The sequence below is a fragment of the Dasypus novemcinctus genome, chromosome 3, assembly GCF_030445035.2.
Source record: "Dasypus novemcinctus isolate mDasNov1 chromosome 3, mDasNov1.1.hap2, whole genome shotgun sequence".
In the NCBI taxonomy this organism is placed as follows: domain Eukaryota; kingdom Metazoa; phylum Chordata; class Mammalia; order Cingulata; family Dasypodidae; genus Dasypus; species Dasypus novemcinctus.
In genome coordinates this window covers 56,787,025-56,805,830 of record NC_080675.1, presented here as the reverse complement: position 1 = coordinate 56,805,830, position 18,806 = coordinate 56,787,025, and the positions used below count along the sequence as shown (strand labels likewise).

At 40.8% G+C, this 18,806-nt stretch overlaps 1 protein-coding gene across 6 annotated transcripts in view; it reads left to right on the top strand.

Moving 5' to 3' along the window:
* The window catches only part of SAMD4A (sterile alpha motif domain containing 4A), a 242,859-nt gene that overhangs the window by 170,479 nt on the left and 53,574 nt on the right, over window positions 1-18,806 (top strand). For 4 of the 6 annotated variants that reach the window (XM_004472776.4, XM_012530720.3, XM_058293409.1 and 1 more), the window contains one exon: window positions 18,371-18,634. The exons of the other annotated variants lie outside the window; for them this stretch is intronic. In XM_004472776.4, the coding sequence (XP_004472833.2) occupies window positions 18,371-18,634 (264 nt within the window). The remainder of the gene's footprint in view (window positions 1-18,370; window positions 18,635-18,806) is intronic. 6 annotated transcript variants of the gene reach the window in all.

The following is an 18,806-nucleotide window of genomic DNA, read 5'->3' as shown; positions in this document are numbered from 1 at the left end:
CCATGAGCTTGAATTGAAAATTTTATTTTCTCTGACCTCTAACTGATATCTAGCATTTCCTTCACTTATGAATGTACGCAATAAATTACAGTAGTATTCATTTCATACCACATTACAGTTGTTGCATATGCATATCTCGAAAAACAGCTTACACTCATCCATACTTAGAAATTACAGTATTCATCAGACCCAATGCTAGTTGAGTGTCAAAACTATCTCCTACTGGGAAGCAGATTTGGCTCAATGGATAGAGTGTCTGCCTACCACATGGGAGGTCCAGGGTTCAAACCCAGGGCTTCCTGACCCATGTGATGAACTGGCCCATGCGCAGTGGTGATGCATGCAAGTAGTGCCATGGCACACAGGTATCCCCCGCATAGGGGAGCCTCTTGTGCAAGAAGTGTGCCCTGTAAGGAGAGCTGCGCAGCACGAAAAATGTGCAGCCTGCCCAGGAATGGCCCTACAAACACAGAGAGCTGATGCGGCAAGATAACATAACAAGAAGAGACACAGATTCCTGGTGCCGCAGACAAGAATCCAAGCGGACAGAGAAGAACACACAGCGAATGGACATAGAGCAGACAATTTGGGGGCGGGGAAGGAAAAAGAAATAAATAAAAAATAAATCTTTAAAAAAAAAAACTGCTGCATTTTGAGAAGGGGTCCATGGTTTTCACCTGACTGGCAAAGGGGTCCTTGGAACAAAAACGTTAAGAATCCCTTCTCTAAACTAATTAAACCAAACAGATATATTAATATGTAATGCAGTAGAATATACATTCTTCTCTAGTGCCCATGGATTATTCTCCAGAATAGACCATATGTTAGGTCACAAAGTAAGTCTCAATACGTTTTAAAATAGTAAAAATATACAATGTATTTTCTCCAACCATAATGGAATGAAGATAGAAATCAATAATAGAGGAAGAACTTGAAAAGTCACATATGTGTGGAAATTAAGCAACACATTCTTAAAGAGTAACCAAGTCAGTTGCCATTTGTCTGTCCTCTACTACCCAAAATTCTGTAGACTTCAGTGGTCTGGTAATACCCATTATCTCCTGATATCTCCTCTCCTGTTTGCTTTACCCTTGTGGGTTTATTCCCTTGCTGTTATTTTAGTGTGTTTCCAGAAGGAGCAGAGATAGCATCTGCATAAATCAGAAGTCTATTTTAATTTTCTTACTTGTTTTCTGTCTATCTCACTAGAATATAAACTCGAAGAAGTCAGGTCTTGCTCTTGTTCATTGCAGTATCTCCATTATCTACAACCCTGCCTAGCCACTGTGTAGATGTTCAATAAATATTTATTGAATAGATAAATGAATGAGTGTATGCATGAATGAATGACTTGTAGATCTCTTTGTACGATGACTACAGCTCAAAAAATAACTACTATTTTATCCATAATTATATCAATCTTTGAGGATTAGCTAGTAAAACTAAACCTTTATGCTGCTCAGAGCCAGTAATTTTAAGTGATATGAATCTGTCTCTTAAATTCTTTAATGGGGAGTTTCTGAAATAACTTTACCTCCTCTCAAACTCCCTCTTCAAGCTCCCACTGTTCCTGATAGTGATCTTCCCATAACTAATAAGATGGCACCTCGTTCTGTTAATGTTAGAAACAAGTTTTAAAATTTAATATTACAAAAAGCTAGTGTCATCTACTAAATGTATAGTGCTAAAAGGCTATCACCTCTTTCTTTTAAAGTAAGGTCTACATTTGAAGGAGGAGAGAATGCCTGGAGATCACATTGCCAAGTAAAACCAGCTTTAGAACTAGAACTCAGCTCCTAGTTGCAGCGTCACCTTCAGCCTGTCACCTACCCTCCTTCCATTTCCATTGTTTTATCTGGAATCCAGGCTGGTGAGAACTGAAAGATTGATTAAGTGACCTTTAAAGTTTTTTCAGTCTCTAAAATGACTAATTCTGCAGCTCTGCTTAGTTACAAAGTTTCCATAAATAAGAAATCACTGTCTCTAAGGCCCATGTTTTATAACATCCCTGTGAAGTCCCTGACATCCCTGTGAAAATGCCCAGTCTTTTCAAATGACAAATTGGTCTATCCGTTAGGTGTAGAATTGCGAGATAAACGATGGCCTCTAGGTCTACATACAGACACCTTAGATATAAACCTCTGCATAAATGTTTTGGCAGAATTAAATAAATGCAACCCAAGGAGATTCATTAACTGGAGATTAGTGGAGAAATAACTCTTCCATGGATGATGTCTTTGGCTGAAGAGGGTGTTGGATTTTCCAGTCTACAAACAAAACTTGACTTCGTATCAGTGGTGGCAGTCGCTCCAACCAGTTGGGCAAAGATGAAAGGATCCCATGGTTGGACTGGAGTGGTGGACAGATAAACAGGCTTGACTCCAATATGAGATGGACTGGCACACAGAGTGCCTTGAAAAGACCTGTATATCCCAGCCCACTGTAAAGATGAGACAGCTCTGGATCTTGAAAAACCCAGATTGTATACAATAATGGGTTTGTTTTTTTTTTGGTTTGGTTTGTTGTTGTTGTTTGAAATCCTAGTTCCTGCTGTGGTTTGGGTTACACCATTTAAGCTTTTGCAAATCTGTAGGTCTCAACATTTGGATCCTGCAGTGTAAAATTCTGTCATTAAATGAGGGATTCGGTTTTAGATCATAGACCTATATTCCTATCCCTCTATCAATAACATATTAATATAATTGAGTGTGTGGTGCTCTGAAATGAGGAAGACTAAAAATAGAAAAAGGGACATGGGGCTCTACTTTCAGTTTAACAATCAACTTTGTTGCGTGACCTTGGGCAATCACTATATTTCTTTAGACCTCTGATTCCTTACTGGTAAATGGCAAGGGGGTAGATTAGCTGGTTTCTAAGTCATATTTTTAAAATCTCTTCCTGCTTTGAAGTTCTGAAATCCTGAGATTATTAGGGAGTTAATAAATGAAGGGGACAAATTGCAGTGTTACCAACACCTCCCAGTTTTCTGAAAATAATGTTTTTGGAGGAAAGACCCATTAAATTAAAATTCCACGAGGACCAACTCCTTGGCCACCTAAACAAGAGCAACAATATCTGTTTTTCAGTAAAACGCTGGCATTGCGCTCCACCATTTCTCTTGAGGGCTTGAACTCGAGCATGAAAAGCTCTTTACCCACCCCATCTGGCCCATGGTAAGGCAGTGTTCATTTTAGGGGAAACCATCCTTAAAGTCCACCTTTTTGTTTAGGGAAAAACAGTGGTTAACTTACATTAAAAAAATTTTTTTTAATTTGTTTTTTTCCTAAGTCTATTTCTCCTCCAGCATTTAATTTAAAATGCAGATTCTTCCATGACTCCGCACTCAGAAGACCAAAACTATAAGCTTTGTGAGCCGTATGGGAAAGGCCCAAATGGAAAAGAGATGCTTTTTCTGCAACTGAGCAGGTGATTTCTAATTCAGTAATAGGGAATCTTCATGCTACTCAGAGCCATGGATTTTGAATGATTGCATGGAATAGAAATAGCCAACTTGCAGCCAGGAATCAATATGCACATTTACCCCAGAACAAGGAAAAAAAAGTCTTTTTAACTTTCATATATTTCCCCTGATACCATCACCCTAAAATGGACATCACTCTAATGGAGGATTCAGACAGGCATTTTGGTCCAGGTGTATTACTACCTCCTCAGAAACTCTCATTAGTCCTTGAGATACTGTGACAAATTAATTGAAATTGAAATCACCTAAAAATTTTACTTCCTTCAGCAAGTCTTCACCTTCATGCAAAGTGTTACTTAGAATATTAACACTGCCTTGAGGCCCATAGCTACTGTGTGTTTCTAAATGATGGAAGGTGATGACTTAATAAACGATGAGAAGATGCTGTTGAATTTGTGCAGCCCTGTCTTTTATGTCCTTGCATACCTTGGAGATTATGCAGGTTCAGTTCCAGACCACTGCCATAAAGCAAATATTGCAATAAAGTGATTCACATGAAATTTTTTGTTTCCCCATGCATATAAAAATTATGTTTACAGTATACTGTCATCTCTTTAGCGTGCAATAGCATTATGTCCAAAAAAATGTGCATGCCTTTAATTAAAAAATACTTTATTGCTAAAAATGCTGACATTCAGTTAAGTGAGTCATAATCTTTTTGCTGGTGGAGGGTCTTACCTCAGTTTGGATGGCTGCTGACTGATTAGGGTGGTGGTTGCTGAAGGCTGGGGTGGCTGTGGCAATTTCTTAAAATAAGGCAACAGTGAAGTGTGCCACATGGATTGACTCATCCTTTTACAAAAGATTTCTCCGTGCCATATGATGCAGTTTCATAGCATTTTACCCACTGTAGAACTTCTTTGAAATCAGTCCTCTCAAACCCTGCCACAGCTTTATCAACTAACTTGATATAATATTCTAAATCCTTTGTTCTTATTTCAACAACGTTCATGGCATCTTAGCCAGGAGTAGATTTCATCTCAAGAAACCACTTGCCTTGCTCACCCTTAAGAAGCAACTCCCAGTTCATTCAAATTTATCACAAGAAGGTAGCAATTCAGTTATACATTCAGATCCCACTTCTAATACTAGTTTTCTTGCTATTTTCAGCATATCTGCAATTACTTCCTCCACTTGAACCCCTCGAAGTCATCCAAAGGGGTTGGATTCAACTTCTTGATAATTCCTGCAAATGTTGATATTTTGGCCTCCTCCCATGAATCATGAATGTTCTTAATGGCATCTAGAATGGTGAATTCTTTCCGGAAGGTTTTTGGTTTACTTTTCCCAGATCCATCAGAGGAATCACTATCTATGGCACCCAAAGCCTTAGGAAATGTATTTCTTAAATAATAAGACTTGAAAGTCAAAATTACTCCTTGATCCATAGCTGCAGAATAGATGTTGTATTAAGCAGGCATGAAAACAACATTCATCTCATTGTACATCAACATCACAGTTCTCGGGTGACCAGGTGCATTATCAATGAGCAGTAATATCTTGTAAGGAATCTTTTTTTCTCAGTGGTAGGTCTCAACCATGAGCTTAAAACATTCAGTAAACCATGTTGTAAACAGATGTGCTATCTTCCAGACTTTGCTGTTCCATTTATAGGGCACAGGTGGAACAGATTTAGCATCATTCCTGAGGGCCCTAGGATTTTTGGAATAGTAAATGAGCATTGGCTGCAACTTAAAGTCACCAACTGCATTAGCCCCTAAAAAGAAAGCCAGCCTGTCCTTTGAGGCTTTGAAGCCTGGCATTGCCTTTTCTCTATAAAAGTCCTAGATGGCATCTTCTTCCAATAGAAGGCTGTTTTGTCTACATTAACAATCTGCTGTTTAGTATAGCCACTTTCATCAATTATCTCAGCTACATCTTCTGGATAACTTGCTGCAGTTTCTCTACATGAGCACTTGCTGCTTCACCTAGCACTTTTATGTAATGGAGATGGTTTCTTTCTTTAAACTTCATGAACCAACCTCTGCTAATAGCTTCAGACTTACCTTCTGCCACTTCCTCACCTCTCCCAGCCTTCATGGAATTGAAGAAAGTCAGGGCCTTGCTCTGGATTAGGCTTTGGCTTAAGGGAATGTTGTAGCTGGTTTAATCTTCTATCCAGACCACTAAAACTTTCTCCGTATCACCAGTAAGGCTGCTTGGCTGTCTTACCATTTGTGTGTTCACTGGAGTAGCACTTGTAATTTCCTTTTCCTTTGCATTCACAAGTTGACTGTTTGGTGCAAGAGGCCTAGCTTGTGGCCTCTCTTAGCTTTCCACATGCTCTACTAAGTATAATCATTTCAAGCTTTTGATTTAAAGTGAGAGACGTGCAACTCTTCCTTTTACTTGAACACTTAGAGGCCACTGTAGAGTTATTAATTGCTCTAATTTCAATATTGCTTTGTCTCAGGGAAGAGAGGCCCAAGGAAAGGGAGAGAGACAGGGAATGGCCAGTGGGTGGAGAAGTCAGAGCACACACAACATTTATGGATTAAGTTGGCTGTCTTATATGGGTGCACTTTGTGGTGCCCCAAAACATTTGCAATAGCAACATCAAAGACCACTGATCCCAGAGCACCATAACAGATATAACAATGATGAAAATGTTTGAAACATTGTGAGAATTACCAAAATGTGACAGAGATATTAAATAAGCACAAGATTTTGGAAAAATGACACCAATAGACTTGCTTAACATGGGGTTGCCACAAACTTCAATTTACAACAACAAAAAGATACAATATTTACAAAGCACAATAAAGTGAAGCTCAATAAAATGAGGTATGTCTGTATACTGTTCTTGGCAGCTGTAGCCCAATGACAAGTAAAGTGCCCTATGCATAGAGATGCTAAGTTTTTGTTGAATGAGCGAATAAATTAAGAAATTAACTTAAATCTTTTATTCTAGGAAGGTAACTGCAACTAATATTTGTTTGTTTCAAAAAGCATCTTCCCACATATCTTCTCAGTGGATCTTTATCCTCCTTCCTAGTGTCCAGCACATGCCAACAGAGGGCAGATACTCAGCAAATGTTAGATGGATGGGTGGGTGGATGTGGTAAGCAGCATCCATCTCTTGTTGTCCTCACAGGGTTGTTGTGTAGTTAGAAAAAGGTATTACCATTGTAGTAATTATTTTCTAGATGAGTACACTGAGGCTCTGAGGAGCTAATGGATACTTGCTGAGAGTTTTGGATATTAAATGTTCAGCATCAGGGCCGAGAGTCTAAGCCCAGAGTTCTTTCTGCCACACAAAGCAATATTGCCTCGGGGCTAAGAACATGGGCTTGCAAGCCAGAGAACTTGGATCTTACATCCTGGTTCTTGCCACTTCCTAGCTGCTTGATTTTTGACAAATCCCTTGCCCTCTCTGGGCTTCAGCTTCCTATCTGTGAATAGGGGGGAAATGATAGAACACACCTCCTAAGGCATTATGGAGGATTAACTGGAATAACATGTGAACGTATTTGGCAGAGATCTGACAGTCAGCACTGGGAGATGGTAGCAGGTGCTGCTATTGTGCTCACTCCCCTGTGGCCTCTTCTTCAGAGGATAAAGGAGCAGGAGGTTTTTTTTCTGTTCCAAAGGATACCTTTTTAGCGCTATGTTTGGGGAAATGATAGTACCTCAGTGCAGGGCAGGTAAGAGAGAAAGAGTAAGGAGACAGAGAAGTCATTCATTCTGTCACCCTTTTTGGAGAACCTAAAATGTTCTGGAGGAATGAGAGCATTCAGATGAGCCTGGAAGAGGGAGGAGTGAAATCAGTTGGCGCCTTCCCTTCTCCAGGATCTAGCCATGGCAAGCAGCTGACACCCTGGCTGGCTGTTCTATTGGTCTTGCAAGGCATACTTTTTTTTTTAATTAGAAAAATAAATAATTTTGGGGAAATAATACCTTGTCCAAAAGAACCAGGGTGTGAGGGAGAACTGCATGGCATAAATATGCTAATAGCCTAACAGAAGATTGGCTCAGGTGGGTCAGGGACATCATCCTCTGGGCTGTAATAGCTTTTTCAACGTCATGCCCTCAGTTCTTAGAGCTTGGCACATTGTGGGCACTCAACAGATGTTACTTGAGTGAAGGAATGTCTCTAGTTGAACCCCATCGTTTTATATAGAGCATCCTAAGGCCTAGGAAGTGTAGTGATTGACCAGATGTCACCCAGTCATGTCATAGGTTCTCAGCCTGTATTTCTTAATATAATGGAGGTACTGAGAATGTTAAGTAATCACATCAGTTTGTCAATATTTCTTACAAGTGTTAGAATTAAAAGAAGTTCTCATGAGGAGTCCTGGGCAATGGAATTTAGTAGAAAAGAAGAGGATCCACATGCCCTGACCCTCCAGAAAATAGAAATGTCTCAAGCGAGTCACCTGCTCAGGACATATGAACGCTTAAAAGAAAAGGAAAGGTTGGGTAGAATCTGAATCAAAGGAAGAAAACTCTGATTGAAGCAGGGAAAGGTTATCAGTGTAGGTGAGGATTCTGGAAGAACAAGGTGGTATGGCAACCACAGTGGAAAATTCATCTTTTGTAAATCTGTAAAACATTATCGAGAAATGAGAGATGTTTTAAATAACAAGTGTAATATGCTGGAAATGTTGCATGATTGCTATTAGATTAGCTAGTCCTTGGAGTTGTTTTTCTCAATGTTCAGTTAAATTGGGTTATTTTTACTCTGACCACTAATGACTAATATTTCTATAGCACTTTTGAGTTTACAAAACACTTTAATGCACAATAATTTAATGCACATTAAATTATCCCCCAACCCCAACAGTCTCATGACATAGGATTTGATACCTACTAATAGGGAAATTTGAGACACAGAAAGTCACATGATTTCCAACCCAAATCCCAAATTCTTCTAACTTCAGCAAGCTGCTTTTGTTTTGTTGACTCCTTCCCCAACATCAACAGAACAAGTATCAAACCAGCAGGTCAGAGCTGGGTATGCAGTAGTGCATCTTCACCTTGAATGTACACACACATCACCTGGGATCTTGTTAACGTTCAGATCCTGATTCAGTAGGTTTGGGGTGAGGTCTGAAAGTTTACCTCCCAGATGATGCTGATGCTACTGGTCCATGGGTCTAGAACACAATTTTTTGCTACTTGTGAAATGGTTATGCTCTCAACCAGCCGAATGTCCAGGCTAAAAGAGAATGCACCACACTTTTCGGCAGCTGATTCCCATTCTGAGAGGGCCTGTGGCTGACCCCTAATCATCTCCCTTCCTACTTAGCTAGAGTGAAAATGGTCACAAGGAGTCAAAACATTTGTCTAAGGAGTCTCCAGAAATTTCTACCCAGGTATCATTTGGGTTGGAACTCTGGAATGAAAATATCAGTTGTTTTACCTGAAGAGCAGGACAAGAGCAATAAAATCCTGGATTGAAGAGCATAGCAGGCCTTGCACGTGAACCCAAAGCAAACAAGATATTGGTTGGTGCGAGAAACAATGACTTGCATTTTGTTTTTTAAAGGCTACTCTATAAAGATGAACAAGATGCCCAGTGTTTGGGGACAGCTCATTTAAGGCCAGGCAGAAGTAGCAGCCAGCCTGGGGAGACTTGGAATATTCCATCCAGGATATGGGACAGAGTTTGGAGCGAATGTTTGAGGAAAAAGGTCAGCCCAAGACAGTTTCTCAGTCCTGGCTGTCCATTAAAACCACCCAGGAACATCTAAAAGTACAAATGCTCCAACCCCACTGCGGGGATTATGCATTAATTGGTCTGGGATGGGGGCTGGGCATCAGGATTATTTACTTAAAAGCACCAGGGATTTCTAATGTGTAGCCAAGGTTGAAAAACACTGGCTTAAGAGGACAATGCAGTGGGTCACAGAACAGGAGGTGGAATGAAGGGTTTGTATGGATATAGATATATGTAATGTATATAACAGACAAATACACACACATGCCCACACAAACTATACAATTTGTATAATAGGTGAGGGGGTGCCTAGAAGTAGACGGGAGCAAAAAGAACCCAATCCATGGATCTAAACTGGCTGTCTAGGCTCAGACCAGGGCTTCCAGTTGCCTTTACAGCTTTTTGCTAACAGGATATGAAGGCTCCAGACAACCCTCTCCATCTCACATCCAGTAAGAAATGAATGCTGTTCAATTCCAGTCCTTGAACTGGAACAGTCCTGAGGGCTGAATTATGCCAGGAACATCTCACTTGCAGTGTCTCTGGAAGTCTTTTATTGCACGACTGATTTATAATACCCAACTAGATGGGTTGAGAGCAATTACGTAAATGCTGTTTCTCTGGGGTAAAGAAGAACCGTATGTTTTAAATGAAAAATGCAGTCAAGCCAAGTCAAAAATTCAAATCGTTATGTGTAATTACAGACCACAGTAAATCAATTTTGCAAACACAGTACTAATCTTACTGTGTTCCAACACCCACAGGGTCAGGTTGTGACGGTTTCAAATTTGGGAAGAAACTGAAGGTGAAGTGAGAGTGGGAATCAGGATGTGTGAAACCTCAGTAGCTTGTCTTGAGAATCATGGCAATTCAATCAATGTAATTAAGAAGCCAGGAGAGCCCACACCGTCCAATTTCTCTTAATTAACAACAACAACAAAATCATCTAATTAGCAGTGTAAGCTCAAATTGTGTTTTTTTTTGAATGGACATTTTATATGTATTATTACATTTGACATTTAGATTGAATGCTTTAATGAAAACATGAACCAATTCCCTAATCAGTAAATTTCCCTGCTAGCTGCGATGCTAAGAATATGCAGTTCTCATTCTTTCATCAAGGAGCTAGGTTAAGAATTAGTCAGGACTACATAATGCAGTGCTAATTATTTATAACCCTTCTCCCAACACTAGGGGGAAAAAGGAGAAAAAAAAAGACTTGTTTGATCAAAGCAAAGTTCAAGGTTTCCTGCTCAGAGAAATCCTGGCACCAGTCCTGTGTTTGCTGGTGTTAAGTTGATGTCCTGCTGGCAGGAGGATTTAGGCACCCTTTAATGATGTCCATTCTTGCCTGACCAGTGCCTGTTGCATTGAAGAGCCTCCTTTTTCTATTGTCTGAGAGTCTTTAAATCCCAGCAGCAGTGAAGACCTTGCCTGTGGTTAATAGATGCGCTTTTAAAATGTCCTTTGTTAGCACCTTTCAAGCAATTGACTTGCTTGTCCTCTTGACAAGTGTGGCTGATGGTATCAGGGTATACAAGGACTCCAGCCATGCCTTCAGGTCCGATACTCTGAGCGGGACTTGTTTGCTCAATCATAAAATCCTGACCATTTCCTGTTCCAAAGTTTGATTGACTTGCTGGTACCCACGCTCAGTAGTAGCTGAGCACAACATGGACCTTGCATTGGAGAAACCTAAGGAGCACTTCCTGGCTAAGCCTGCAGGCTGATGTCACAGCAGTTAGAATTTGAGGGTTATCTTTTGAGAAAAAGGTGGTAAAGAAGTTTGGTCATCAAACATCCATCATTCTGAGTTTCTTTACTATCTCTTCTCTAAACACAATGTCTTGAGCACTTCAGTCAACTCTGGGCCACTTGCTTGACTTATTTACTCACTTGGTGTCCCAAACAAAATGAATCAAAATCTGCAATTCTCTCTGAACTCATCTGTGGACAGCTCTTCACTCTCTATGGGTAGAAATTCTATGGACAATCCTTAGGGTTAAGAACACATAGGTGTAAGTACACTTTGAAAAGAGATGATAATACAGGGCAGAAGAAATTAAGGCATTATGCAGGAGCTTTAGAAATGACTGGATTGATCTCACAGTCTCTTGAATTGGTCTAAACATCCGCTTCAGTATTATCAAGTTGCTTCCATAGTTGATGTCATTGGTTTTGATAGAATGTAATGAAAGGATTTGGGAAGTTACTATTAGGGCTGCTTAGTTTGAAGGTAAAACAAGAAGTGAGATTCAATTGATTTTTATAGAAAGTATCGATTGACTTCTTGTCTAACTTATTTCATAAATAATGACAGTATAAAGTCAAACAGCAGTTATCTAAATAGAGTTTCTACTGGATGACACCCAGTTTTGCCATTATAGAAACTGACAAAAGAGGACAAATGAAATGTACCAAAGATTAATGCAGCAATAAAAGTCTGCCAGAAACATTCTAATTTATTTCTTAAAAGCCCAAATGTTTAAGTGATAATGTGAAGGCGGAAACATACATCTTTGCTCTGCCCAAAGGCTGAGCAGTCTGTAGAGTAATAAGATCTGACACCTGTGACAAGAATGTGCACATTGGAAAAGCTTCTCCAGGTGTTTTTCCTGCATCAGAATGCCTTTTAATACTGTATAAAAATGATAATTGATGGGGAAAAAGAGATTTAGCTGCATATATTTGTCAACCTTGTGGTTTTCTTTGTAGTCCTCTCTTCCACAATTCCCGTTTGTTTTTTTGGCTTACACAGGTATACACTTTCTCTTCACGGAAGTACGTGGCTTCCTCTTTTGGCTTGTCAGGAACATCCACATCTTTGCTTTGAAGCATGTTTTCTCCTCTTCCCCCAGAATGAGGTGGAGTCTGAAGCCTGTCTTGGGTACTCATCCTTTGGTGTCTAGATGTTGTGAGCCCTTGTTTTTCAAATCTTTGGACAAGAGGCAAAAAACAAGCATGCAGAATTGAGGCTTTTAACCTGCCTGGTTTGCTTTTAATCTGTTCTCTGAAGCAATGATGGCAGAGCATGTTAATTTTAACCTCAGCAATTACTACTCCCCACCCACCCAAACTTAAACAGATCTGTACTTGGCCATAAATGTGATTGGTTTTGGTTTTTTGGTTTTGTTGTTGTTTTTTGCATGATGTCACTGATCATATACTCTGATTTTTTAAAAATGTATTCTTGCAGTACTGTTAATCTTTTCTTCCCCAAAGATTCCCACCACAGAGCCTCAGATTACTGGTTGTGGCACCACAAAATCATCTAAAGAAGATGAATCCAAGTTATATCGTTTCACCAATGAGTCTTGCAAAATATTGGCTTTTTTTTTTTTAAGCAAATGCCTGGAATTTTTCATATAAGTGGTGTTAGCAGAACTCCACTCTTTGAAAATTGAAAACCTCCAATAGCAGTTCTTTAAATGCCCTGAAATCAGTGTTGTCAGAAGAAATCCTTGCTATGGAACCTGAAACATGCAGAATAAGCAAGTCAAAACCTAAAGGAATGGACAGAAATACTCCTCCAATTCCTCTGAAACTATAGCCTTTTTTGTAGCTGGCAGTGTGTTGAGATTTTAAATTTGGCAAGTATCAAACCATCTCCTGTAGCAAAACTTAAAAATTACATGTTGCAAACCCTCAAATTGGTATATTCAGCAAAGGTTCTACTGATACTTCTGAATTTCTTTGGGGGGGTAGTTCTAGAAAATATTGTCCAAGTGCAGTATTAGCAACATAGAAGTAGAATACTCATGCTTTGCCATTAAGTATGTTGATATTAACATGCTTTGCACTAAAAGCATATATAGCTTATATCATCCGAGTCTTAGGGAATTGGCCAAGATTTTGTAATTCATCAAAATACTTCTATGTTAATATTTTAAAATCGTATACAAATGATTGGTCTCCTCGTTCTACCTTTTAAAATCCCTAAATTAGAATAACTTATTTTTGCTACCTTTAGTTGGGTTCAGAATTTAGTTAAATCCTAGTACATGAGCATCTAGATATTTGAGAAATTCACAAAACACACATTCTTTCTGTGAGAATGACAGCTTCTTGAATTAGAAATGAATAGACTAGCTTCAGAAGAAAAGATTATTAAAGTTGCAAATCTTCTCTATGTGGCTGGACTAACAAGGGCATGTTGAGGGTGCAACACCCAGTTTTGGACTGAGAATACAGGTTATTTGGTTTGGTAAAAGGGGATGATAGTAATAGGATGGGAATACCTAATGCCCTTGTTCAAAAGGAAGTCAAATTTCTGACAGTTTCAGCTGTCTAGATTCTAGACTCAAACGAAATGCTAAACCTGGAAATAGACAATACACAGTGGTAGCAATGAGAAATAATGGTTAGCTAAATGAGAGGAGAAAATATAACTATGAAAAGCATGGCAGATTTTTCAACACAAGAGTTCCTGAGGCCACCTACATTGCCTGTGGAAGCCTCCCTCAACAAAGACAGCAGAGAGCAACAATTATCTCTATCAAATAAGAGTGTATTAGACCAATAGTACATAAACCATTTTGAATTAAGGACTCCATTTTTAAAATACTATAAAACTGGGATTCCCTATAAAACAATAATTGTCCCTCTAAGTTGATAGTTTTTTAAAAATGACTAAAATATCTATGAATTCAGCAACAATTAATGTGTATTGTGTTGATTCCAATACTCTCTATATACATTAAAAAATCATTATAATACAGTATTTTATCTACTAGCAAGGGCTGAGATTCTTAGAGCCTTTCACTACCTGGAGGCCTCATGGCCCACAGTTGAGAAATTACTGAATTATATTTTTTTTTCAAGAAGCTTTCAACTCTAAAATGTTATTTATCTTTGTTCAAAACAATAATTTTTAAAGCATAAATTGCATTCAGTGTATAAGTTTAAGGAGAGCAGAGAAGTATGCAATGTATCTTTGAAAGATCTCCATTAAAATTCACTAGGACAAAATTTTGCTATAAGAGTGGAGTACCAGTTATCTGGTCTACCTCCTTACATGGATCACTTCTCTCCTTGACCCTGAGGCATAATATTTAACCTCACAGTGAAACCAAGGAGGTGGACCAGTATCCCAAACTGTCCTCTATCTATAAACCCTCTAATTTTTCATATTAGAAGGCAGAAAAAATAGGTATACTTAATTTTTTTGAGACTTCTGAATATCCTGAAGTCTTTTCCTCTATCTTATTTCAGTAATTAAAAATTGAGACAAAGTCAAGGTTGGTTAAAGGAAATGGAAAAGAAATTTGATTTCCAGGCTTTCAAGAAAATACTTCCAAGTACAGAACCCAGAACCATGTATTGCATTTTCCCTTAAAAAAAAAAAAAAAAAAGAAGACATCTAAAGGGTCTCATTAGAGCTGCTTGGAGATGAAAAAGTCATCATAAGGTTGGATGACTTCAGTGAAGTTGGCTGGTCTGAATGATATGAAACGTTTATAGCCAAATTTTAAGACTCTCTGCATTTACATCTCACTCCTGTAGCAAGATTCTTTCTGGCTGCTTTTTCTATATTTCAATTAGACTTACCTAATACTTATTACTTAGTTTTGAGTCACTTGAATTTATAGATGTTCCAAAAATTAAAGTGTCCTAGTGTCATTCGTGTGCACACATATGCATACACACACACATGCGCATGCGTACCTGAAATTTCTTGTAGCTAGTTCTAAAAGTATAAGCTGTATTGACTCTCAACTTGTATACAATACTATTTAAGTTTCAGTTTCTCACCAGCAAAAGGTATATGATTTTTGATCCTCTGGGTAATTGGTAACATGATTTTCAGTGTAATGAATTCCCCTGAAACATGCTGTCCTTCTACCCCTGGTTATTGTCAAGTCTAAATAAAATATAAATTTAGGACCTCCATTTTACCGGGGGAACTTGCCAATTTCTAATCTTTGCTGAGATCTTTTTAAAGGTATACTTAAATTTGCAGCACTTGAATTCTTCGGAGAAGCTGGAGTCCCAATGAAACATTAGCCATCTGCTGCAGAGCAGTCAACAAGCAGGAGTGTCCAAAAGCCCTGACTCTAGGTAGAGTTGTTTTGGGGCAGTTAACACAGTGCTGAAAAGCTTCCCAGAAATCCCTCTTCACTCCAGGACTATCTTCCCTCCCTGCTCGTAGGAAAAAGATTTTTTTTTTTTTTTTTTTGCTGGAATGTCCACCTTTCCCTTTATTTATTGCCACTTCAGATGAGTTCTTTTGGTTAAAAAAAAAAAAAAAAAAAAAAGAGCAATGGGGCAACCATTGATATGCTTCACCTCTGGCCCCTTGTTAATTCCACAACTGTGGGGCTTGTTTTCTCACAGACTCTTTATGCCCGTGGCATTTGTTATTTCCTCTGCCACTTTATGCCAACCAGAGTCCTCCAACCCCAGCAAGTAACACCCAAATCAACTTTGTGATCACCATTTGGCTAACCCTGAAGATTCGTCTTCTTCCAAAGTGGTAGGACACCTGTCTCCTGCTTCTGTCTCCTTCCCACAGGAAGATGAGCGTGGGCTGCCTGGGGCCTCCTCTGTGGGTTCTTTGTGGAAAAGCGAGGCATTTGCCCAGCACAACTTTGCTTTTAGGCGTGGCGTCCAGCCTGGCTCTAGACCCAAGGCCTGCTCTGCAAATCAGCAGCTTAGTGTGAGGCCCTGTGCCTGGTTGCTACAGCAAGCTGACTCCAAGGGAGACCTTTCTGAATTTGGTGCCAGCTGTGAGAGTCCCGAGGCTCCCTTTATGACAGAGAGAGGGCCTTCAGTAGAAAGCATTGGGAAAAGGCCCTGGCACCTCAGGTATAATTGATTTTTTGTAAGGCAGAGGCCAATTTCATGCCATAGCTCCTGTGACTTAGTCAAGCTCAGGACAAACTGAAGAAATGGGTATAGATTTCTAGGAGCAAATCTCTGTAAGCCCTGCTCATTTCACTGAGTTCCATTCCCAAGAGCGAGTGGATTCCTCAGACATGGACAGTTTCACCAAGGATGTGGTGAGGTGGAGCAGATTTGAGAAAGCTTTAGGTGGAAAGTCGCGAATTGGCTTTATCCATACCAACAGAATTTAGACGTTCCATAGGTGTCGTGGTGCGCTCAGCATTCAGAGCTGAGGACTGTCCATGCATGTTGCCACCCCGTGGTTATGGATTCACCTTAACCAGCCTAGGTGCTGAGGGTTCTGCCAGCCCAGAGCTGTGTGGACCCTTTGGTTTCTACAGTTTCAGGCTCAGCCTGATCCCCACTCCACGGAAAAACCTCCATGTCCCCTTGGGGCAACCCAGCCGACACCAATCCAACTATCCCCCAGACATTCTGAAATGATTGTAGAGGTACTAGAAAACAGAGGTCTAAGCTGGGACCTCACAGCAGTCAGAGCAGCCTTAAAAGACTGCCCAATTTTATATAAATACTTAGGCATGAAATGGATTTTCTGGATGTCTGGCTTTTCATCCTCTTGGCTTTTCTCTTCGTTTTTGCTGCTGCTTCCTTTTTTTTTTAAATTTTCCCTGCATTTTCCAGGAAACCCTTCTTAATCGTTTCTTCTCTAGTTTACTTAGTGGAAATGCAAGCCGTTTCAACCTGTTCGGGTTGATTTTTTTGTTTTTTTAACAATGTCCCCTTTACAAATTTATAAGTTGGGTGACAACTCCTTCCCTTGAAATCTATTCAGATTAGAAACTTGTCAATCCACGAATTCTAAACTCGGCAGCTCTCTTTTTCCCTCCCTCTTCGTTAATAAAGCTCTTCTGATTGGCCCCCCTTTGCACACCGAGCTGTCCTTCCGGCCACATCCAGCCAAATGGACACCCTGACTACGAGGTAGGAGCCTCGTCATTGCTCTCGGGGCCCGGGTGCCACCAACTGACTGCAAGCAGCCTGCCCACACCACCGCGCCATCCCCCCCACGCTTTTCGGAGCCACCCAGGCTTCCGGCTCTGGGCTTTATCTTTCCAAGTGGGGGCAGAGTAGGCACCGGCTGCTCAGGTTTTTATGTGTGTGCCGCCCCACCAGTAATGCAGTTTAACAAAAAACAGGTCACCTCAACTGTGAGGCTGTCTAGTCTGCTTGCCGAAAAACACACAAAACTTAACACCAGCAAAGAAGTGCTAGACCGGACTTGGAGAGCAAATACCTCACTGGAGGGGATCGGGGCCGAGATGGAATTTAATGGCTTCCATGAAAAATGTTTAAAAATGCATGTGGCTCAATGCCCTGTTAATACAGCAGCAGTCAAAATAAACTGGACCTGTGAGGAGCCAGTGCTGGGGGAATGTTATGAATAGACTGATTTTGTGAAGTTGTCCCTTTACACACCCAGAAAAACCAACCAAAGGTAATATCGGCTCCCTCGGAGTTGATTTTGGTTAAATCCCTCCCTTGAATGACCTCAATTTAATTTGGCTAGGTACGGGAGTTTTTGTTGCTTTTTCCTAGTCTTCTGGAAAAGAAATTAAAAACGGGGTCCACGCAGATGTTGCCCACTGTGCGGAAGGGCTGAACATGCTGGTAAAAAACATTCCCAGCTTACTGAGAGCACCCCACTGACTTCTGAATGAAAGCCTTGTTACCTGGAGGTGTTTTCAATATAAAGTTTGGCATTAACCTGTGGGGCCAAGAAAAAGAATGGGCCCTTTCACAGCCAGCTGCCTGTGTCCCATGCCCTGAGGCCCACCCTCGTATTGGGGCCCCTTGCCGAGCCTGCACCGCCCTTCACAGGGGATACCCCTATTTGGAAGGACCAGTCACCCTCTGGTCCAGCCCAGCCCAGCCAAGGTCCCAAACTTGACCAGCCTACCTACCCTTCGAGAAGACCTCCCTCATGAACAGGGAATGCCAGGTTTTGTGTGTGTTTAAAAAAAATGCGCCCGGCACATGTTCGTTTCATCTTGGCAGATAGCCATGATGCCAGGCTGTCAGGCCTTGCCTGATTTATGGGCTTCCTGCTACAAACCTTGGTTTCTAGAGTTAGAACTACCAGTGGATCCAGGCCCACGAAAGCCAGTGCCAGACGCGTGGGCATCAGAGGAGAACCCCAACCCAGGAAGAGGGGCAGGTAGCACCCTCGGTGACTGCACCAGAGGCAGCGACCCTGCCCGGCCTGTGAGCACGGATGGAGTTGTAAGACAGTTAGCAATCTCTGTCAGGGTTCAAAGGTGTCGTGGGTTCTGCATCCCAGGCAAAAGGGGGGCAGGGAATAACCTATTTCATTTTATTTTTTTTTCCAGTTCTCTCAGGCCAGGCACACCACAGCCCTTTGAAACGATCTGTGTCCCTTACCCCACCCATGAATGTGCCAAACCAGCCTCTAGGACATGGATGGATGTCTCATGAGGACTTACGAGCTAGAGGACCCCAGTGCCTCCCATCCGATCATGCCCCCCTGTCTCCACAAAGCAGTGTAGCCTCTTCGGGAAGTGGTGGGAGTGAACACTTAGAAGATCAGACTACTGCTCGTAACACATTCCAAGAAGAAGGTAGTGGTATGAAAGGTGAGTGCCTAAATGAGAAACCACTGGGGACACAGTCCCTCCCTTTATTTGGGGTCAGAAGGTAAAAAGAAAGGTAGGCAGCGGAAGAGGAGCCCCCAGTCCCACCTAATGCAAGGCTTGTGCTCACCGACTCCTCCTCCAGGCTTGACCTGTGGCAGAAAAAGTTTGGATT